At 38.4% G+C, this 23097-nt stretch overlaps 1 protein-coding gene across 2 annotated transcripts in view; it reads right to left on the reverse strand.

Annotated features, from left to right (window-relative positions):
• SLC2A9 (solute carrier family 2 member 9) overlaps positions 1 to 23097 on the reverse strand; it is a 78648-nt gene that overhangs the window by 25057 nt on the left and 30494 nt on the right. For both annotated transcript variants that reach the window (XM_027642945.1, XM_027642944.1), the window contains exons 7-9: positions 14760 to 14947; positions 9563 to 9673; positions 1352 to 1453 (exon numbers count right to left, since the gene is read on the reverse strand). In XM_027642945.1, coding sequence (XP_027498746.1) covers positions 1352 to 1453; positions 9563 to 9673; positions 14760 to 14947 — 401 coding nt within the window. The remainder of the gene's footprint in view (positions 1 to 1351; positions 1454 to 9562; positions 9674 to 14759; positions 14948 to 23097) is intronic.

The following is a 23097-nucleotide window of genomic DNA, read 5'->3' on the forward strand; positions in this document are numbered from 1 at the left end:
AAATCCAAGGTCTCTGAGAAAGAGAAGGTGCAAATACAGAGTAGACTAGGTTTCAAAAGATCTAGAAGAGAATTTTTCACTCGGTATACAAGATTTGCAATAGCATCTCTCTTCTGGAGAAGAGCTGTTTTACGGCTGTCCTGATGGCAGTATGTGAAGTAAAGATTTATTGTGCTGTACATACAGGTAAGTCAAACAAAACTTTGTAATGTTGTGGTGTACACCTGCCAGTCACACTGACTTAATGACTCTCTTCAAACAAGAAAGGAAATTTGAAAGTCAGATTAATGGCACCACACGGGTATCAACAATAGCAGGAAAGAAACTTGAAAGACCACCCAAACCCATGCCATTGCAGATGCCAGTTTTACTTCTCAAAAGTCCTCAGAAAGAGAAACAAACTGCATCGTTATGTAAATGGAAGCCAATAAAGGAAACAATACTCATGGGTAGAATTTAAACTGGTTTAATAATCCTCCTCTGATCATTTGAAACAGCTGGGGAATTGAGTGCTAGTAAGATCTGAGAATTTAGAATAAATAGTCATAGAATCATTTGGATTGGAAGGAACCTTTCAAGCTTACCTAGTACCAAACCCACTGCAATGAGCAGGGACATTGTCAAATAGATCAGGTTGTTCAGAGCCCCATCTAACCTGACCTTGAATGTCTCCAGGGATGGGGCATCAATCACCTCTCTGGACAACCTGTTCCATCATTTGACGCTCTCTCATTGTAAAACACTTCTTCCTTATAACTAATCTAAATTGGCCTTGTTTTAGTTTAAAATCATTACCCTTTGTGCTATCACAATAGGCCCTGATAAAAAGTTTATCCTCCTCTTTCTCCTAAGTGCAAATGTTCCCCAAAGGCTAAATCTTTATATTACCTATACAAATATCAGACAAGTAAGTTGAAGAAATAGCAAACATGAAATTTTTTCACTACTGGAAAAAAAAAAAAATCCAAACCTAAAATAGTGATGATATATAAAGTAAGAAAGAAATCTCAGAGAGAGTGAATCACAAAGATAAACTCATGGAATGTGTAAAAACTATTTACTCAACTATGGGTAAAATTGTCTCCTAAATACTTCATGATATGCATAAATCTCTGAGTTAAGGAGACAGAATGTGAGAAAGCCCCTCTTGCTTTTAATGCAAAAGCTGCTATGACTAATGATAGCACTTTGAAGTCAAGAGATTCATAAATTAGCAAAAGAGACCGTTCAATCCTTATGCCAAACTTATTAAAAGGATTCACTTATGTAGGAAGGTCGAGGCCAACCAGTATCAAGCATATTTAAAACAGGCCAAAGAGAGAGCAAAAATATATAGTGACTGAAGTGTTACCTGTAAAGTCAGGGAGACAGTAAGTACGGAGAAGAAGACAACCATCAACCCAAAACCTCCAATGAGAAGAGGCCTGCGCCCAAGCCGTTCAATAACCAAGCCCTGGAAAACAAAAGGTGGCATTTGACTTTCTTGATAAAGCACTGAAGAACTTGGACTATGTGATATGTTCTCCCAGTAAACGTGAAGATTAAAAATAAAACCATGAGAGTTGATTTTACATTATTTATAAGCTATGACATGTTCATAATTGTACTCACAAATATGTTTACACAATTTAGCCTCTTTGAAAACACAAGTTACCATGGCATCCTTATCTGAGACCATTGAAAAGACAAGGAAACCATCAAAGCAATAGTTGGTATTTTGTGTTTGCCCAAATTTCCTACTACAGAACAAATATAACCATTTAGGTAGAAAAATCTTCCACATATCCTTTGAGCAAAAGATAAAATGAGCAACTAAAATGAAACCTGGACTAACACCCTTAATTCTGGGAGACAGGACACACCATTCCCCTGTGAGTGTTGAGATGAAATGTGTTAGAGGAAAGTACAAAGTCGCCCAGAGACTTGCCTCGAGTGGCAAGAACTTCTTCAGCGTGGGGTTGACCAGCAGACCTGAGGACAGGCTTCAACATGTGTTCATCTTGTACCCTGAGCTGAACTTCCACACCAGAGATGTGCACTGTGACACTGCAGAACACTGAAAGCAGCTCTGTGGCAAGATTTCCTTGTTTCTTTGTATGATGAAATATATTCACTTGGAAAGTTTCCACAGCTTCCATAATAGAATTATGGAATTTCAAAAAGACGGGCACTGATGTTAATAAGATTTCACATTGTGCTCATGAGGACCAAATGTTTCAAAATTGCAACTGCTTCACTGTTGAAACCTTTACAAGATGGTAAGTAGTTTCCATTATGATGAATGAATCCATCTTGCCGACAGATTTTAACAGATTATAACATAACTTCCTAAGAACTCTCGAGATGCAAATATTTATCACCTCATTTCCTTCACCTGCTATGACTGACTGTCACTGGAATGTATTTCTTCCTGTTCTGACCCCAGTAAGAGCCACCAAGTTTCAATGGAAATATCTTGCATCACACATACACTTAACCAAGAGACATCTTTTATGGATCTGAGGGATGAATGGGTCTGTAAGACAGAGGCTTCTGCAATACATGTTGCACATGTAATTTGGTATTAATTACACATTCAGCAATAAATGCTGCGCATGTAATTTGACATATTGGGTAATTTCTCTTATTTTTTTCAATGCTGGATTGGTGGTCATGATTAAACAATTTCAGTGTTACCCAGCTGGTGGGTTTTATGTTAAAATAGGGTAAGGGATGATGCTTTTCTTAGAGGCAAAAAGGGTCATAGATGCCTCTTGTACAAAACATGGTGAAGATCCGATACATAGTTTTCAGTTGTAAAGCTCAAAGCAAATCAAATTCCAGTAAGGCAGAACAGTTTGGAGAAGTCCTTCAAAAAAACATGTGCATGCAGTTATGTCTACCTACACTGTGGACATATTTGTGTAAAACTAGATGGGTTGGTGAGGCGCTCCCCGTTTTAATTGAGACCAGCCAAGTACAGATACAGTTACAGCAGATCTGTGGGTTCTATATCCTTTTTACAGAACATAACAGTAGTTTCTAATATATTTGAATTCTGTTTTACTCAGAGATAATTTGGGAAGAAATAAAGCAAATGCATGTGCAAGCAAGTCCATGACATTCTGTTTCCTGAGCTATTGCCAGGTTTCCCAAGCATTCATCAATGCTATCTGTTTAATACAGAACCATTCAGGAACTTGGATGTTTTAGCTTCTGGGCACTCCCTGCAGTTTCTGACCCAAACAATTTATAATTGCTGTTGTTTGTTACACTTCTGGTCATTTATGGAATGGACCAACTTCCTTCACAGGAAAAATGATCAGGAATTTTGTCCTTACTCACAGGACACTATGTTGTCTCAGAATTGCTGGGAATCCTATAATCATTTCCACTTTGAGGATTCAGCAATACTTGAAAAGCAAGGTCTAACACATCTTCCACAACAGCAAGTTTCCCTGGTGAAAAAAATGCTGGTTTTGAGGTTATAAACAGACAGCAATTTAATTTTTTAGTTATGATTATACTAATCCAAAACTTGTTAACTTGCAAAACCCACTAAGATGCTTCTGACTCATAAGAAGTGGAAGATGATTCACCAGTTCTCAAGTATTTATAGTTTTGAATGCTCCACTGCTATGCATTGGTAACTGTTACCTATTGAAGACCTATAACAAGTCAAAATATACTATACAGTAGAGTAAATGAAATAACAAGAAATTCAGTATATGCTCTAGTATAGACAAAAGAAGAACCTTACAACTGTTTTCAGTGATAGCACACTGAGTTATGTGCCAAAATGTGTAGGCTGCTACTTGTTTATGTGTGATCATAAACATGCCTTTGCAGAACCCTATACCCAGTCATGATAATTAACACAGCTGAAATTACTGAAAATGTGTAAAAAAATATTGTAACCAAAATTCTCTCAGCGCAAATGTTTGGTGATAATAAGGCAACTGATATGCAAACTACGTTAACATTTCACACAACTTACTTTTGTCTGGCAGGAAACACTTGTGAATAAAGAAGCAAATGTCAACCTTTTCACTTGAGTCAGCTGCAGATACCAAGGCTGACATAATGAAAGCAGAGTGCATTAAAAAAAGATCAGACAAGCTTGTCTGGATAAAATGAATGTCTAGGCAAGTTTTACAGCCCAAATAGGAGGTCACTGAATACTATTCCCTACTTATATCCTGGCCCTAGATTATACTAAGAAAACTCTGTCAGATTTTCTTGATGTGAAGTTCTGTGAAGAAGTTTACTCTGTATGTTAATGTCAACAGTAGCCACACTTTCTTTCTGACATATTTTGGATAAAGGTCTGAGTTAGACTGGTTTCAGACTTAATGTGGCAAGCTAATACTCTTAATTCCATTTTAAGTATCAGGATGAAAAAGTATAATCTCATTTATGTAACTTTATGACACAATGTGTAGTATCTTGCATCCGGGAAAAGGAGCAGAACAGCAGACTGAGCATTATAAATTGAGGGGTTTTGCTCTGTATTTTGATGTATGTCCATCAGTCTACTCTATGAATTATACATTTTAAAACAAAGAAAAGGGTTATTGTATTTTAGTACCTAAAGTGGAATTTACAGGCCTAGCATCAAGTTTGACCACATAAGCAAAAGCCTTAAATAATTTGCTGCATTTACCTGTACCTGTGTTCAAGCCGTGACAGGATAAGATCCTACACACCTTCTGTAGCTGCCAGGCTGGAGATTACTCTCAGCAAAGGGTAGAATTGATTGCTAAGTTTCCAAGCTCAGTTTGAAGTATTTTGCAGTAAGGCATCCTTAATCAGCTTCAGTTGGAAGGGAAATTTTCTATTCACTAAAGATGCTCTCCATAGTTGATGCCTGCCAGACCAGCATGACTGAGACAGGAACTCATCCAGCCAGATGCTTTTGCCTCAGCAGTGCTTGGCAACAGCCCCTAGGGCAACAAAAAAGCACCTCATTTCCTTGTTCCTATGATGTCCCTTCAGTAAACTGTAGATATTTCTGAATCAAAACTCTTTCTGTTGGTGATTTAGCTGTTAAAAGCACTAAGTTTTGTCTTATGTCATGTTCATGCTATAGAAGCTAGTCTAGATCCCAACCTTCATCTATGACAGGTTATTGTGGCTGGTTGCTTTATTTTCTAATAATGGTATTTGAATGCCCTGATGAAGATCATCTTGAACAGATTGATACAAACATTACTCAGCAGCAGGAGATGTCTTCAGGAGTTTTAATTTCTGAATGTATCCTGCAAAAGGATTTGTACTACACAAACTCAGCCTTTAACCATGTACACCTTGGGTGTTAGGAGTGGTATGGTAAGGTAGACCTTCATAATGAGACTTTTTCTCCTGGAAGGCACTACATGGTTACTTCAACACATGTAAGCCTTGTCTATTCATAAGTCCACATGTATTAAAACAATTGAAAAGGAATCACGTCTTTGTCTAAAAGCAATTCCATTGCTCACTTGTGGATAAATGCAGTGTGCATTAACACAGTCCCACTCTCCAGTCCATCCTGCAGTGAAAATGTGCCTGTATGCCTCTGTCTATCAACAAATACCATGATCTGAGTTGCTGGTTGGCCAATCTTTCTTTTCTACTGCTGACTCTATCCAGGTTATTACAGGCCAAGATATAACTTTCAAATTCTGGTAATCCTTGAGCAACAGCTTGTCCGAGTGAGGGGAGAAAGAGGGAGGAATGCCATGTTCTTGCACTCTACTTACATCCTATTGGGGTTTATGGGCAGGTGAAGGCTGATTCTGACCTACTGTGAACAGTCTCACATGGGACTGCCTTAAAAATCCTAAAAATCAGATTATAGCACAACTCCCTAAGAACTCTTGAGATGCAAGTATTTGCCACCCCATTTTTTTCACTTGATATGACTGGCTTTCACTGATACATATTTCTTCCTGTTCTGACCCCAGTAGAGCCACAGAGTTTCAATGGAGATATCTGACATTGTCCTTTGGAAACCATGGAGGAAATGTGTTGGGGATGAGAATACCTATGGAAGTATCTGGAGTACCCTTGTTTTAAGATGAGCCATGGTCCAAGCAGGGAATCCCTCCCATGTTAAGATCTATTGACATTAGAAGAAACACAGACCAAGTCTAAGAGCTCTTTCTCATGAGATCCTGAAGCAGAATAAAATCATCTCGCCTAAGAAGCTTGGCTTCCTTGGCTTCTGTGTGATACTGCAAAGGATTTCCTATATTCCTTTATGGTCTAGTACTGAAATGTATTTTAACTCACTTGTGGTTCACATGGCTTGTCTCTGTCACAGGCTTTTAGTAACACCTTGGTGCATCACCTTATGGGAAATGCTTAAGGCACAGTGTTCTCAATATAGCCATAGCTAGTCTCTTTCTGTGAACACTATATAAAGACCAAATGTGGTGTCACAGATGGCAAAATTGGATGTGGGATGCTTAATTTGAATAACATTCCTTTTTGTTCTATACTGGTTTCATGGAGGAGGGAAGGAACCTTTTCAGAAGCTTACTTGTGTCTTTACATTCACCCTGCTGCCTTGCTAAAGAAAGGCACTGGCAAATTGTTCTTTTTGTCACCTAAGAGTAAGATAACAACTAAATTAAATAACCTCAATCAGTAAAAATTAAAAAATAGCCATAGTAATCAATCTTACTGAAGAATAACTAAGTTTGTGGAATCCCCTTACTGCAGAATTTATAGAACAGACTTCTAATAATCACAGGGAATTATTTAGGTATATTCTATCCTACTTTAATGAATGGTTTCAGGTTAGATAACGTATTGCTGTAATATGCCTACAAGTAGCAAATCCATTCAGTCATTCATTCCAGAGGACAACAAACTTCTTCAGAAGTAAACTGAAATTAATGGGCACCCTCATTAAAAAGTAGATTGTCTAGTCAGTCCTCTAAACTGAATCTGTGTTCAGTACAGTGGGTGGAATTCTCTACAATTAACAAAAAAACATACAGGAAGTTTATATTGTCTCCCTAGAGAGAAGCCAGGGCATCAAGCATGCAATGCTAAAACAGAGGTGTTTTGTGAAGTAAACTAGGAAGTGCTAGTATAAGCAGAATTTGCAGCCAAATTATATAAATGAAAGGAACATAACCATACAGGAGTTTCATTTTTCAATGGCTTGGTAACATGGCTTTTGCTTGAGGGGAAGAGGAATGGAGCTGTAGGCAAAGCATGCTACTAGCTGGCATATCATGTGATCTGAGGCAATACAGAGCTATAAAATGATGGGATGTTATTTGCCTTTCCTCACAAACCACATCAACATTATTACTATATGCTGCAGCTCCTAGGAGACACATTAAAGGGAGACTTTCAAAATTTTTCACAGTTTCAGTATTTATCCCCTAAATGTTAACTTTGTTTTTCTGTGAAATATGTCTATTTCAATCTATTCCTTTGGCATTCATCAATAGAGCTCATCAATACCTCAGTATTCTTACTGAGGCTCAGAGTCTCATAGCCACCTCATTTAGGCATAATGATCACAGATGGTACGTGATTTCTCGTGGGCCTCTCCTATCTAATTTACAAAGACAAAAACTATATCTCTGTTACTGATTATCTCTACTGAAATCCTGGAGTTTACTGTAAGTAAAATCTGGCTTCTTCTAGAAAGCACAATATATTAAAAAGACCAGGAAAATTAAGTCCTTTTTCTGCTTTCTTCTCTTTATTCCCTGAGTGGTACAAAAGGCACGCACATCTGACTTAACATTTAATGCTGTCAAATAGATTAAACAAAGATTGGGATAGGTTGAGAGTGGGAAGAAATGCCCCATCCTTAGTGCTAGAAATGAAAAAAATTGAGAAGAAGTTACTTGAATAAATAAGCTGCAAAACCCTCAACTGAAAAACGAAATTCACACTGTCGTTGCTTTAAACAGCAGCAATGAAACATCTCTGAAGATTACTGTAATAAAATTAAGGCTACAAAGCAGCATCTCTTGACCTGAGAAATTTGAAGAGAGAAGAGATATCAACACATCAGCATTTCCAGAAGCACAGCAGGTAGCTTAAAAAGAAAAAGTATTAAAAACACTTCTCTTGAGAACAAAAAGCTACACATACCAGGAGCCAAAGCAGACACATCCACCTCATTATGTATGAACAGTGTGCTCTGAATAAGCCCCACAAACTGACAGCACAGATGACAGACCCTATTTATATAATGGCTTTAATATCAGGGAATCATCTCTGTGTAATTTTCATCTGTTTTCACATAAAAGAGGTGTATTCTTCACTTATATCAGTGGCAGAATTATCATAATTGTTTTTACATATATCTTAAACAGAGGAGCATTTGTGCAGTATCACAAAGAAGAAGCTGTAACAGGTAGGGACTTCCATATTTCCCTGCTAATCAATGTCTCTTTAATTAAAAAAAGAAATTAAAAATAGAAGCTTTTGCCAAAAATAGATTTTTGGAAATTCAAAAAGATCAGAAGAAGATATTTGTGACCTTTAGAGTCCTTATGTCCTAGGCAATAAGAAAATATACCTGATAGCTGGATTTAGTTTAACATTTTATAGGTCATAAGCAGTTGCTCTGCCACAGAAAAGGATATTTTTTTTCCAAAACCATTCTTCTGACATTTAAAAATGCTTGGCTTGTGTGTCCAGTATTGTGCAAATACAGTTAGTATAGAATAGATGAAGAAAAGGAAAAATTCTAGCAAGGAAAGAAAACAGTACTTGCTTGTTTGCAAGTTTCCATTCCTAAGACCTCTCCCATTGCTTCTTATTTATTGCAGTGCAAACAGAAATGCATTTCCTTTAACAATTAATCATGCATTCACCTACTAAAACTTTCAGATTAAGTTTGCTCATTTAGCGTATTTTTTTTTTCCTAGTCAACTTTTCCAGTCTGAAATTGGAAAAAAAAATGCGCATGGATGATTTTTTCTATTACCAGTTTCCTCTCCATTCCGTGTAGAGTGAAGGTCCCCGACCTACTCAGGAGCTCATGCATTACGAAAGGATGCCTGCTGGTCCTCGGTGAGTGAGAGAGCAGAATTTAACACCACCCTAGAAATGGGACACCCTTTTCTAGCATGCTGGCTCACTTTTCCACCAATCTGGGTGGCTGTTTCTGCAAACCACAGTGAATGCACCTACCTGTACTGTGCCTGAGCCTTCTCCAACAACACTGTCTGCTTACAAACAGACACATGAGAAGGCTCTCAGATGTGAATAAACTGCTACCAGGTAAATTTGTTTTACCAGGTAAAATCATTTATGAGTTACCACTTAATATACTTTGGGCCTTACTGTTTCTGCCGCCTTCCTCTTTGCTCATACAGAGCACCTCAGGATATACCAACTCATATGTTCCTTTTATGAAACTAAAACTAAAGAGCATCTTAGAAAAAACATCCCAAAGATGCAAAACCAGGTTTAGGTTTAAAATTAGAAATAATATTTTCAATCGCTTTATCAAGTGTTACACTTAATCAAGATACTATTCTCTTTATATTTTTAACCTGTATAAGGAAATAAAATCAGTAATTTAAACATCAAGCATGTTAATGGTTTTTAAAACCATACTTACAGAAAAAACAGCAGCCAAAGTCTCAACAGCACCAGTACTTAGCGTAACATAGGGAATTGTTTCATGACTGATCCCAGCTTCACTGAAGATGTTGTTTGTGTAGTACCAGATCTGTATCAGAGAGAATAAAATGAGTTATTAATCATTATGGATTGAACTACAATATATTGGTATTCAATTCAACCACCTAATCTGCCAGAGGCCAGACTTGTTAAACCTCTGAGTACTCTCAAATGACCAAGGGCTGGACAAGGGACAACAAATGAAGGGAAGGTACAAATTCCAGGAGGATTAGTCACAAGGCCGCTGTCCTTCTGCTTGCAGAACCAGGCAGAATTACAAGCAGCTTTAACTCGATTTAGCTTAATTCACTTTAGGAGTAAATCAAAGAAACTCACTTTAAACTTGAACAAGAGGATACAAATAGGTTTCACGTGGCTGAGCCACACTGCTTAACCAGCAGGTTTGTGTGGCTTTATGGAATACTGGTGCATAACAACAGAGGTGCATAATGGTGCATAACAACAGAGGAGAACACAAGAAAGAGATGTTGAGAGGCACTGAAGAAACTGCTCTGTTTTGGATAGAAGGTGTGAGATTTGTCTCTAGTTTAACATCACTGCAGTGTGGAGATCAGCACTCAAGTCATTCCCCTAATGTTTCTTTATTATCCACAGAAAGAAAAGGTATTTTTAGAATGAGAGTTGCTTGGTGAAAAGTAAAAATCTGTTTTTAGGATGAAAGAAGTCATAGGCTAGAAGTAGCTGTCACTAATGGAGAGAAACAGAGGTTGCATAGCTTAGAGGAAGTCAATCTTGTTTGGTCGGTAAAACCGTATCCAGTGGTGACAATATCCAGGCAGAGAATAGTAGCAATATTCTAAAATAACAAGTCTGGTAATCATCGAAGCTCTACTCACATCACAAATAAAGTTTGAAACCATAGAATATTTATGTTTGACTCACAGCAAAGAACTAGACAAAGATTTTGGCTGCCAAAAGCATGCAAGAAGAAGAGACTGCCTTGGAGAGCGAAAATATAATTGATTTACTAGAGAAAATGAAACAACTGATTATCAAAAGAAAATAAAGTTCTAAATCACAGGTAATTTACCAGTGACAACAAAACTGAAAGCCAGAGATAATGATGGCACTAAACATCAAAGTAGTAGTGATATTTTTCCCCATATGCTGTCCATGGGACACACACTAACAGGGTTAAACAAAAGATTTGTCAGATGAATGGGAGTATTATGATCACATGAGGAAAATCATGCTACCTGCTGGCATATTATGCACGTTACATCTGTTCATCAAGATACTAACCCAGGAGTTTTGTAAAACAAAAAGTAACTCTAAATTCCAAATTAGCCCTTCAGCAAAGCTGCTTGTCCCAGATCAAAGAAGAAGATCCAACTCATCTTACATAAACCAAAGCAAAATAAAACGCCAGGGATAAGTCACCTTATCACCCTACAGATAAGGAGAAGCTGACTGAAGACTTTTATGCCTACTGCTGACACACCAGCTCTCACCAGAGCAGTGATGAGAATAATATCAACGAACTTCTCTGTATGAAGTAATCTGCCTTCATGTAGCACGTGCTGGTGTTAACTGACCATTGGCCTGCTGACACAGAGCACAGATTGAAGCAAAACCAAGTTTTCTCTGAAATGTTAATGCCCACTGATAATTTTTTGAGGACCCAGTACGGTGACAACACATTCACTTTGCATATACCTACACAGTATATAAGGACAACAAGGTAGGATAAGAACTGTGATAAAAATAATTTTCTTCTTCATTCTACAAGTTACAGGACTGATTTCATGCAATAAAGTTAGAAATCATGTAATTTAGGCATTTCATTATTGATATAATTTTTGTATAGCAGCTGCAACTTCTAAAAATGATAGAGATATTGCAGGTTTTCACACCTTTAACAAGAGGCAAAATGTCAAAGAGTCATTCAAGCAGTTAACTCCTGAATGCAATTTGCCAAAATGCAAGAACTAGAGCACAAGATATTTTGCAAGTGTTTTTACAGAAGAGTATGACTGACCACTGATGATAAGATTAAAAAACTGGCAGAACAAAGACAGGATAAGATTCGCTGACTTACTACTCTCTCTAACAGAACAAAAATAAACTAGGATAAAAATTAACAAAATGGACACATTTGAAAACTAAAAAGTGAATGTTTTTCAGCTTGTGTACCATTGAAAAGGGAAATATATTAGGCTATATACTATTTCCTAATATATATATATTAGGAAATATACTAGGCTAAAGATGACTGTTCTACTTTCACTTAAGTTATTTTTCTAACATGTTTTTTGTTAGCTAATGATTTCATTAGCTAACAAAATTAGCTAATGATTAGGCTAAAAGTTTTGGAGTGAAAGAGTTATTGAAAATGGTGCAGAAGGTTCAAAAACTAGATGGGAAACAACAGAGACACAGCGTGGCACACTGCATACTCACCCCTTCCTACCCCACCTGGTACCAGGTATTCTCCATACCAACTGTGAAGAGCACACTGTGGTACATCTTTTGCATAGTGAAAACATGCATTGCTACTTCAGATCCATCCCCAGCATAATTTCTTTCTGCTTGAAATACAGCCCTCTGTATTTCAGGGGAAACCCTACAGAAGCCTAGGGATCCCACTTTGGGAATGACTCCCTTAAAGTAATATGCAGTCCTTGATATGAAAAAAGATAAACCAGTGAAAACTTCACTATAGTTTTGCTTCTTCTTTAGAACTGAGATAAAATGGTAGAAGAGAAATGAATTTATTATGACTTCCATATATCAGATAAATGTTATCAGATGAAAAGAGACTAATACAAAATAGTTTATTTATGTCAATGTAGGTCAGACTGTCTGGTATTTTGTTAGAATTGAAAACATTATTATGATCAGAACTTCACCGTGGTTTCTGTTCCATGTGGAAACCGACAAATGCACTGTTTTTAAGCAAAACAAACTTTTATTTAAAGCAAAAGCCTTAAAAGGAAGCAAGTTTCTCAGATACCAGCAGGATGATTACAGAAGTCTGTCAGCTGGCAATTTCCCTGGAGAACGACCTGAGATTCTCGCCTGAAAGAATTCCAATTTTCCAATATGCTCTGTCCAGATGGTAGTTGTGGAAAAGACCAGACTGCCTAACAGGGCACTACAGACAAAGCAAATGATGGGAGCGATGAGTGAGAAGGGGTGTTCACTGCCAGTTAAACCTGGCTGATGCTGGTTCACACCCAGCAGGTTGGTTCAGATGGACTCAGGTAAACTAAGACCCAGGTTCTGCAGTATTTGTCACACCTGGGCCTGTCCTCTAATCTTGGAGTTTCAGGTGACTTGAGCAAGATCAGTCAGGAAACCCAAGCAGAAGAGACAAGCTGTTGAAGCCTGTTCTCTTAATCGGCTGGTCCAGCTATTTCTCTTGACCTCTCATAATTTGCTTGGTTTTACCATTAACTATTACTAACACTTATTTCATGTTTAGTGGCATTGCACAGGAGGAGAAACAAAGTAATAATAAAAAAGGTAAGACTTGAAATAGCCAACTCAACACACAGGTTTCCTGACAAAGACAGTTTTTCTGAGGCATGTTTTCAGAAAGTGGCCACCCAGGGCCACTTTTAAACAACTCTGGCATCTGTTTCAGACTGGACATGTCTTGCTATTCTCCCATGCCCCCAGTCGAACTATGAGAGTGTGGCTTTGTTCTGCCACAGAATACTGCACAATTTCTGTCATCTATTAAGGATCCTTGAAGTCACAAAACTCTTCTATTTCCTCTGAAAATTTAGCTGCTTCATTATTTGAACAGTCTGTTTCTTACCATAAGTGTCATTTTATTTCACTTATTTATTGATAAGTCTTAAAAAGACTGGATGACAAGGTAACTGTTTCTTTTCTAAAAAAAATTATCCACAATGAGCAATAAAATAGCCTGTCACTAGCTCTGAAATCCTAACATTAGAAGAAAACACCACCATTTGTTATTATAGTTCACCCCACAAAATGAAAAAATCTTCTAATTCCCTTCTAGCATTTTGTAAAAAACTTTTAGACACCAGAGTTCTAATTGCATGAATCTTTTAAGTGATCTTGGACAAATTACACTGTATTTGGAGTATTAAGACTATGAGATATAGCTATATACCTGAGATAAGCCTGAACTAGTGCTTATAGATACAAAAGCATATAGAGTCATTAGCCCTGGGGAAAAAAATAGCTGCAGAGCCACAGTGAGAGGTCCTTGCAGCAGCGATAATATTGCCTTTCATGCATATGAGCAAGTAGCACATTTGAACTATGACAAAAAACCCTTTCTCTTTGAGGTGCTTCATGAGAACATGCTGCAGCAAGGATAGCTCTGGCTGGAAATAAAGAAACCGTTTTTCACTGTGTAAGTGGTGTAAACACCTGGTACAGGTTGCTCAGGGAGGTTGTGGACTCTTCACCCTTTAACATGTTCAAAACTTAACTGCACAAAGCGTTGAGCTGACATTGAAGTCGCTCCTGCTCTGAGCAAGGGCTTGGACCAGATGAAGGGATCTTCCAAAGTAAACTGTCCTGTGACCCTCTCATAACTGGTAAAATAGGCTCAGACATATGCAAAAGGAGACTTCTGATATCCTTTAGCCTCTGACACATTAATAGTCAGTAGGATTCCCTACTGACTGTTTAATGTCTTTTTCCTCTCTTGCTCCACTTTCCAAGACAGGAATACTGAAGCAACAACGAAATCAAACATGCAATGCAACCTCTTAAAATCACTTACAGGAACTTTTGCTGACTTCTATAAGTACAGAACTGAACCAATGAAAGCTGAAATGGCTACTGAAAAGACTATGGATAAACATGGGGCATATCAGACCAGAAACAGAGAATTTGAGTATCAGAAGTGAAAGCTGTGCACACTTTCTTTGCTGTGCTACCTTTTCATGTATTCCTTCTAAGTTAACACAATATGGCTTCTCTCATGCTTTTTTTGATCCAAAAAAAAAAAAAAAAAGTCTGAACAATACAGATTTCTGTGGACATTCCCATGTGCTACGGTCACAGAATCACTACTAGTAAGAAAGAGCCAAAAAATGAAAGTCAGAGGTTGCTGAATGGTATAGTCCAAACCTTGCATTAAAGGAAAGAAGCATCCCAGGAGATGCCATGGCCTGAAGGACACTTACAGCATTTAGCCCACAGAGCTGGTAGCAGCCCATGGTGACGACCACGGTAACGACCTGCCATCGCACAGCGCGGGTTCTCAGGAGCTGAAGTATCGACACTAACTTGGTGTTTCTTTGGACTCGAGACTCTGCCAAAACTTCTTCTATTTCATGAGAAACATCATCTTTCCCAAGGAATCTCTGAAATGCTACAAAGAGAGGAATATGCTTTAGGCCAGACGCTTGGCACTAGGTGCGTTTATAACAGACTTGTTTCTTTGAGATGGAAATGTGTTACACAAACAGGAGACATACATGGGCTACAACCTAATTATTCCTCTGCCAACAATATCATTCTGCTCTGGGCACAATCTAGCTCATCCCTGCTACTGGTCTCAGAAACTGCAATAAGAATATAAATGATTTGTTTCCCTACAAGATCTCTCATATTATTTCATATATAATATGGCCTAAGGTCCAGTGCAGAGTAAAAACCTTGTGTAATTTGAAAAAAACATTAATACCAAAGCAGCTCCAAATATTATTTGACTTGGCTACTTTTGCTGCCTAACAATATAGCTGACTTCATTGCTGGAGATAGATTGGACAGAGAAGTAGTAAGATGTAAAAACTTATGAAAGTCTGGTAAACCAAGAAAAGGCAGACATTTGAAAGAAAGAGCTGTTATTCTTTATGTTACTTCTGGTTTTTACTATCATATAGACAAGAATTCAAGATGTCAAGATGATTAATATTAGAAAGAATTACCCAAAGCAGTTCAAGACTTTCTATTTGTCAATACTGGAGACACAAGAGCAAATTTACATGGCAAATGTAAGCAACCAACTAACCCTCATCTCCCTAGAAACATACAATTTAATATTGCACATCAACGACTTACTGAGATATCCTTCCACTGTGAAAAATAAAAGCTTTCCATCTCACACCTCCTCCTAGGTGTACTACAAACAGATATCTCCTAATGCATGTGGTGTATCTCCACCAGCTTTGTTTTAAAGATACTGTATATGCTGATATTTTATCTCAATCTCATCAACATACCCCAGGGGTTGGATTTTTAAGAGATGGTTAAAATACTCATCATCTCACAATGACTGTAGAGAAACAATTATGTTACACATACCCCTGCAACAAGGCTTTGCAACCCAGTAGGATGCTAACTCTCAAAACAATCCCTTACTCAGCAGGTCACTTTAAATTGTTTTTTTTATTAAATGAATAAGTTAATTAAGTTCTCCTAAGAGCCAAATGAATTTTTTTTATCCACAGCTTTGCATAACAGCGCATATAAATAAATGACCACATTTTTTAGTAAGTTTATATCCTTTTGGATCATAAAAAGGACTTGGATGGTGAAGAAAGCCAAAGAAACTGACTAGTCATGGTTAAAATGTCCAGACTCTATTTAGGTTTTGAAGTTACAAAATTTGAAATTTACCCAGTAGGTGAAAAGGCCAATTAGTGGCATTTCAAAGTTCTGAGGGATAGGTCACACGAATGAACCGGTGGCCATTCTGGAGCATCCCTCTCTGTCACTTTGGTGAATGCCCAACACTGCACATGCTGCCTGGCCCCCAGTCTGGTGACACAGGGAACTAACTTGTGCTCTGGGCCAAGATTTTCTGAGGCACTTAGTGCTTCTAATGCATTTTAATGGGCCCTATGTGACTGTTTAACAAGGATGGGTTTTTTTGAGGGATGAACCACCTCTGGGTGTTGAGTCAATTCATAACGTTCATATATTGCGATAACCAGTTTCTCTCTGGTGAGAGGTCAAAATTTTTAAATCCCTCAGAAACAGCACAAGATTTATCTTTGCACACAGACTGTACAATCAGAAATGAGTTAACAAATTCAGACCTCAGAACGCAGATTTTAAGCTGTAGTTTTCTCCTTATGACACTACCTGTTTTTTAATAAATAACATGCTAAGCACTCATTAAAATGAGTGTGATGTATTTAAAGACAGTGTTAAGAAATGTAAAAATAGAACAATCTGTGTCTATGGTATGATAAAATCAATGTCTTGTGCTTAAAATACCCTTTCCTCAGTACTGTGAGACCACTGATTAAGAAAAATTCAAGTAAAGATGCAAGCAACCAGACATATATCACCATACTCTTCTTTGAAAAGATTCTCTCCGATTTTTAAGCATCTGGTTTATCAGTGTAAATTAGGTCAGTGCACAAATTTCTTTATTTTTCCTGTCCTTGGAATTTTCAGCATTACTTCAGGGCACACAAGTCAAAAATATAGGTGCAGTCAAGTAAAAAGAAAGCAATCTGTCTTTTCTGCACAAGGGATCTTGCTGTATTTCTAGAGGGACCGGGAATCAAAAACCTGCAATTTCAAAAATTACCAAGTACAAGGCAGGAAAAAGATAGACACCTGATTTCTTTTTCTTCCCTCTGTGGCATTAAGTCAAGAGATGCCACTAGGCAACTTTGATGGATACTTAAAATTCACAGAATCACAGAACATGACAAGTTGGAAGGGACCACATGGATCATTGAGTCGAACTCCTGGCCTGGCTCCAGGACCATCCCCAAGAGTCACATCATGTGCCCGAGAGTATCATCCAAAAAATTCTTGAACTCTGTCAGATTTGGTGCTGTGACCCTGGGGAGTCTGTTCCAGTGCCCAACCACCCTCTGGGTGAAGAACCTTTTTCTAATATCTAACCTAAACCTCCCCTGACACAACTTCAGGCCATTCCCTTGGATCCTGTCACTGGTTACCACAGAGAAGAGATCAGTGCCTGCCTCTCCTCTTACCCTCACAATGAGGTCTCCCCTCAGTTTCCTCTTCTCCAGGCTGAACAGGCCAAGTGCCCTCAGTCACTCCTCATATGGCTTCCCCTCAAGGCCCTTCATCATCCTCATTACCCTCCTTTGGACACTCTCTAAGAGTTTAATACCTTTCTTATATTGCAGTGCCCAAAACTGCACACAATATTCAAGGTGAGGATGCCCCAGCACAGAGCAGAGCAGGACAATCCCCTCTCTTGACTGGCTGGCAAAGCTTTCCCTGATGCCCCCAGGACATGGTTGGCTCTCCTGGCTGCCAGGGCACTGCTGACTCATATTCAACTTGCCATTGACCAGGACTCCTGAGTCCCTTTCCGTGGCAGTGCTTCCCAGCATCTCATTCCCCAGTCTGTACAAACATCCAGGGTTGCCCCATTCCAGGTGCAGAATCCAGCACTTTCTCTTGTTGAACTTCCTATGGTTGGTGATTGCCTAATCTTCTAATTTGTCGAGATCTCTCTGTGAGGCCTCCCTGATTTTGAGGGAGTCAACAGGTCCTCTCAGTTTTGTGTCATCTGCAAATTTGCTTAGTGTCCCTTCCAGTCCTGCCTCCAAGTTATTTATGAAGATGTTGAAGAGCACAGGGCCCAGGTTGGAGCCCTGTGGAACCCCACTAGTGACAGGTGGCCGGTGTGATGTTACCCCATTCCCTATTACCCTCTGTGCTCGACCCATGAGCCAATTGCTCACCCACCACATGATGTGTTTATCCAGCTGTGGGTTGGAAATTTTGTCCAGAAGGATCCTGTGAGAGACAGTATCAAAAGCTTTGCTGAAATTACCAACAAGTCAAGAAAATCTAAGAAAATGCTATGCTATACATACATAGTTTTGAGTAGATGGTACTCAATCTACTTGGAAAAACGTTTTCCTGCTATATCTTTAATTTTCTTCCATTACCAGTTTTCAGTACCATAAGAATCTCAATTTTATACATAACTAATGCAGAAATAAATTCTGCATTAGCAGGGAGATGGGAAAACTCAAAGGTCTTTCAATGTATGATGTTCGGTTTATTCATTTTACATTCTAAACCCCTGCATTGCTGTCACTGAGAAGCACAGCAGTCGTTCCTCTCCTTACTGCAATGACTCATTTCCCTCCGTGACTGTCTGCTTCTCTGTATAGGGAAGTCTTATTTTCATGTAGCACTTAAAGCCATCTAAGGAGTTGAAGTTCTAGCAACTTTTAGACCTTTCCCAGATTTCTATTTAATTCCCTTTGATCATAAGGTTCTAGATGCTCAGCTTTTGAATCTTGGGATGCTGTCTTTATAAACAGTAAAACAAGTTGATAGTTCCAGTCAAGGGGAAACTTTACACTTCCATTTACACCACTAGTTTTTTTTCTTCTTGGCTAAGTGAAGGTGAAGCATTTGAAAGCGGTTCAAAGATCTGAACAAAATCAGTCAGTACCATCTTTAAAACCAATCAGTCCTTTAAATTAACTGAAGATGGACACTCAAGAACTCAACTACTCAACTACATGGAGAATGCTTTTTCCACTACAGCACTTCCAGGATTGTGCAAAAAAGCAGTTGTTATCCTACAGACAGAATTAGCATGTAAACTTTGAGAAGAAATTTTAGTGGATCAAAATGCTACTGCATGGTTTAGAGAATAGAGCCAGCCTCAGGCAAGAGGAGGTAGAAAAAGAGAGAAGCTGTCACAGGTAGTTTGGGCTTATGTCTTTAAAAACAAACAAACAAAAATAATACAAATAAGCTGTGTGAGTATTACTGTCATCTGTTTCCCATGGATGCATTCACAGTGTCACACTGTTATAAAGCTGGCTGCTGTTCTGAGCAGCAGTAGACATATGGGGTACCTTGTAAAAGTTCACCCAACCTCAATGCTTTTGAATTGACTGTAGAAATTTCCCTGTCATAACTCCATGCCAACACAAAAATAATTGATAAAATGAAAAAAACTAATTATTGTCACATATGACTAATTTCATTAGAGTACTGGATAGCCAGAAGAATAATTTAGATGTATCTTGCTAGGAGAGATTTAAATGTAATAATGCTATTTAAATCTAGCAAAATATTTATTATCTACTAGCATGTAGCATAGCAAAATTTAAGATTAAATCTCAGTAAATATAACTGCAAGCAAAACACTTCAGGCTTTTCCCATTTGTCACCTCCTTCCTCTTCTAAGAAAAGAACACACACATATCTTCTATGAGTTATCAGCCAGTTAAGGATTACATCTTTACCTTTTTCGTATGTCTGGTTTCGCAGACTATCAATAGGCCTGTTCAGGTTCACCTGAAACTAGCTAAGATGTACAGGTAAAACAAATTATCCACATGCCACCCTAAAATAACACAAGAGCTGGTAAACAGAGTTGTATTAAAGTCCAGTGAACCTAATATCTTTTGTAAAAGACAGGAATTTTAAGAAAAGTTTAGAAACAAATCAGACACACCACAAGCACTCCAGCTTTTGGCAGTTAGCAACCATCTGAGATGGAGCCTATACCATAAGTCAGCAAGTGTAGGAGTCACAGCTGTCTCTTCCTTTCCAATAAGAATAGTTTATAATGCTTACAGACATACAAAACCTACAGATAAACAAAAATAAAACATATATATCCTTGTCATCAGTCATAAACAGTTCATTTTAGTCACTGAATTTGCAGTAACTTGTTGCTGGTGTGGTTTTGGTTTTAATATCACTCCTGTCCATGTCCCACGAGGGGCTTTGTAAAAAATTAGCTACCTGCTTTCTTAAATCAGGAATGGCCTTGCTCTCTTATCACGTGAGAAAGTATCAACTCTAATCCATCTTTCTAAGAATTTAATTCTACACTGCTTGTTATCCCTATTGTAATGCTTCTTTCATAACCACAGAGTTTATAATGTATGACTGAACATACTAGATGAACAGATTTTGCATGTCACCAACAGATGTTACCATGACATTTTATCTAAGTTATTTGACATAACAATATTCTTGTTCTCTAGCAAGCTGGGATGTCAGCTGAATTCGATTTTTGATTGACAAGACCTGCTCCTGTAGCTGCACAGAAAATGTAGGTTTCCTCCTTGTAACAGTATACTTCAAAAGAGACACCTTGGCTCTCCACTTGAAAGTGTTTATAACAAATGTTGTTAGTCATAAAAAGTGTTCCATTTTATCACTATTGATTTTATTTATATTGCATCATTGCAACAGTCACAGGTCAGGGGTGCACTTGCCATGCAACTAAAAGGCAGCTACTAGAGCTCAGATGGGAAATTACTGATGTAACTATAGCAGTAAGTTTTTCCTTTTCTTCCTGTTTCTATCCCTGTTCCTCTTCATTCCCACAATCTCCTTCTAAAGCCCTTCTCTTCAAGCACTTAAATACCCATTTCTTCTTTGCTGTCCGGTCAGCATTATGAAGAAGGATCACACCAATTAAATAGTAGGCATTTGCCTCCCTTCTGTTCTTACCAAGGGAGGGGAATAGTAGTTATGAGACCTGGGAGTAGAGCTGGGATGCTTCTACCCTCTCTCCATTACCAGACTTTTAGCTTCTTGAGTAAATCAGGTTTATAGATTATGCATTGCTCCAGTTAACTTTTCTCCTCCCACAACACATAAATCAGTTCTCCCACATTCAGCAGTAAGACAGAAATACGAGGGAGAGTTCAGCTCCTTTTGGCCTCAGGGGTTCAGATAAAGGATGATGACCCCTAGAAAGATGAGCAAAGCTCAGCTGTTAACGCTGCTTTTGATAGCAGACAACCACAAGTCGAACACGGCATCCGTGTGGCTGATGGGCCAGACATGGGCTCAGCTGCCCAGAGCATGCACCAACTGCACTGCTGTAAAGGGGGCAGGAGGAGACCTGGTAAATCCCTGCTAACAGAGCACAGGAGACACCGCTCAGCTGAGGCCTCACTACTCCTGTGTTCACAGAGCAGCTTCTCTCATTGTTTTGTGGTTTATACTCACACATGATGCTTCCTGCTCTAACTGCACCTCTTCATTTTTTTTCATTGCTTACACAACACATTTTGGTCCTTCTCCTCCTTCCAGTCTGTTATTTTCCCCTTAAAGACATCTACGAGAAAAGACCACTTGTATTTTGGTAGTTATAGTCTGGCTCTTTCCTGAGACTGAGAAGAAAAAGGGGGGGATCAAAGCAGGAGTAAAACTTTGTGGAAGCTCAATGACCCACATTATCCCGCTGGATGTTATTGCTCTAAAACAATTAACAAGATTAATGTTGTCAGCTCCATTTTAGGAGCTTTGACATAGATGCACATTTTAGAGTATTTCATAAAGACTAATGTAGTCATCTGCATTAGATACAGCAGACCTTTTACAAATCACTGTTTTATATTTCTCTAACAAGGTATAATCCACAGTGAAAAATACATTTGCATGAATAGCCCTGATCCATTAGGGGAAAGAAAGGGGATTTAGTCAGAAGAAAGAGTTGCATATTTCCGATATTAAAATGCAGATTTAAGCTAAGAGGCAAATAATTCAAGAGCATTACTGCAGTCATCATTAAAATGGAGAATACTGCTTTGTCATTATATGACTTACAAGCAGAAGGGCATTTTAATAACTCATATCTCCTCTAGTCTCCCTAATACTTAGACTTTTCCTCCCTCATTTCTGCTGGTAATGCAAACATCCAGATGATTTGTCTTGATTGTTGATTCACTCTCCTATTTTGTGAATTCTGCTGTAGACTACACACAAAATGAGTTTCACTCTGTGTTACAACACATCTCAGTATTGTTTTTTTATTCTGGAATTAATCAAGTCCAAAAGCTTCTATTGACAAGCAGTTACTTTGAAAAGGTTTTTTGTATCAATCTTTTCATTTTTCTCAGAGTATCTAAATTTGTAGTCTTTAAGGTGGCTTATGAAAGCCATCTTCTCCTGATCAGCAAGCCAAAAATCATTTTCCTTCAACTACCAAATACAGCATGGGTAACTGCTCTCCTACTGCCTCCTACTCCAAAACCTACATCCAATACCTCTGTATTATCTTTCAAATTATTTTTAGAACATGTATGCTGAAAACATCCCAGACTGCAGTTGGCCCATTAACAGCAAGAGTAAATGGTGTGAATTTCAAGGCAAGTGGTGTTATTTTACTGCCATTTTTTTACAACTTTTAAACTCTACCTATGAGAGGCCCAGTTTCACTGTCAGTGCTGAAATTTCCAGGTACTGTAGCAGGAGTTGCAATAGTTCCTCATAACAAGTGTGACATTATGCAATAGCATTGCAGATGCAGACTCTTTGCCAACCATAGCTCTGAAAATACATCTACAATTTTATCAGGTAGAAATCAGTCAGTTTAAACTTGGCACCCAAAGGCATTTCTTCCCAGCCCAGCCATGATGCTGCAGAAGTTACTCACCAAACAGCCAGCCCCACTCTGGGTCCTGCATCCCTGCTGGGCACTCTGACCACAGCTGGCAGGCCGGCACTTTCCTTCACAGTCCCTGGAAAAGCTGTTCTCTGTCTCCTCTAATCTCTGCTAATTCTGTAAAGCTAAAGAACTGTCCCCAAAGC

Source organism: Corapipo altera, unplaced genomic scaffold (genome assembly GCF_003945725.1).
Source record: "Corapipo altera isolate COAL_440 unplaced genomic scaffold, ASM394572v1 22, whole genome shotgun sequence".
In the NCBI taxonomy this organism is placed as follows: domain Eukaryota; kingdom Metazoa; phylum Chordata; class Aves; order Passeriformes; family Pipridae; genus Corapipo; species Corapipo altera.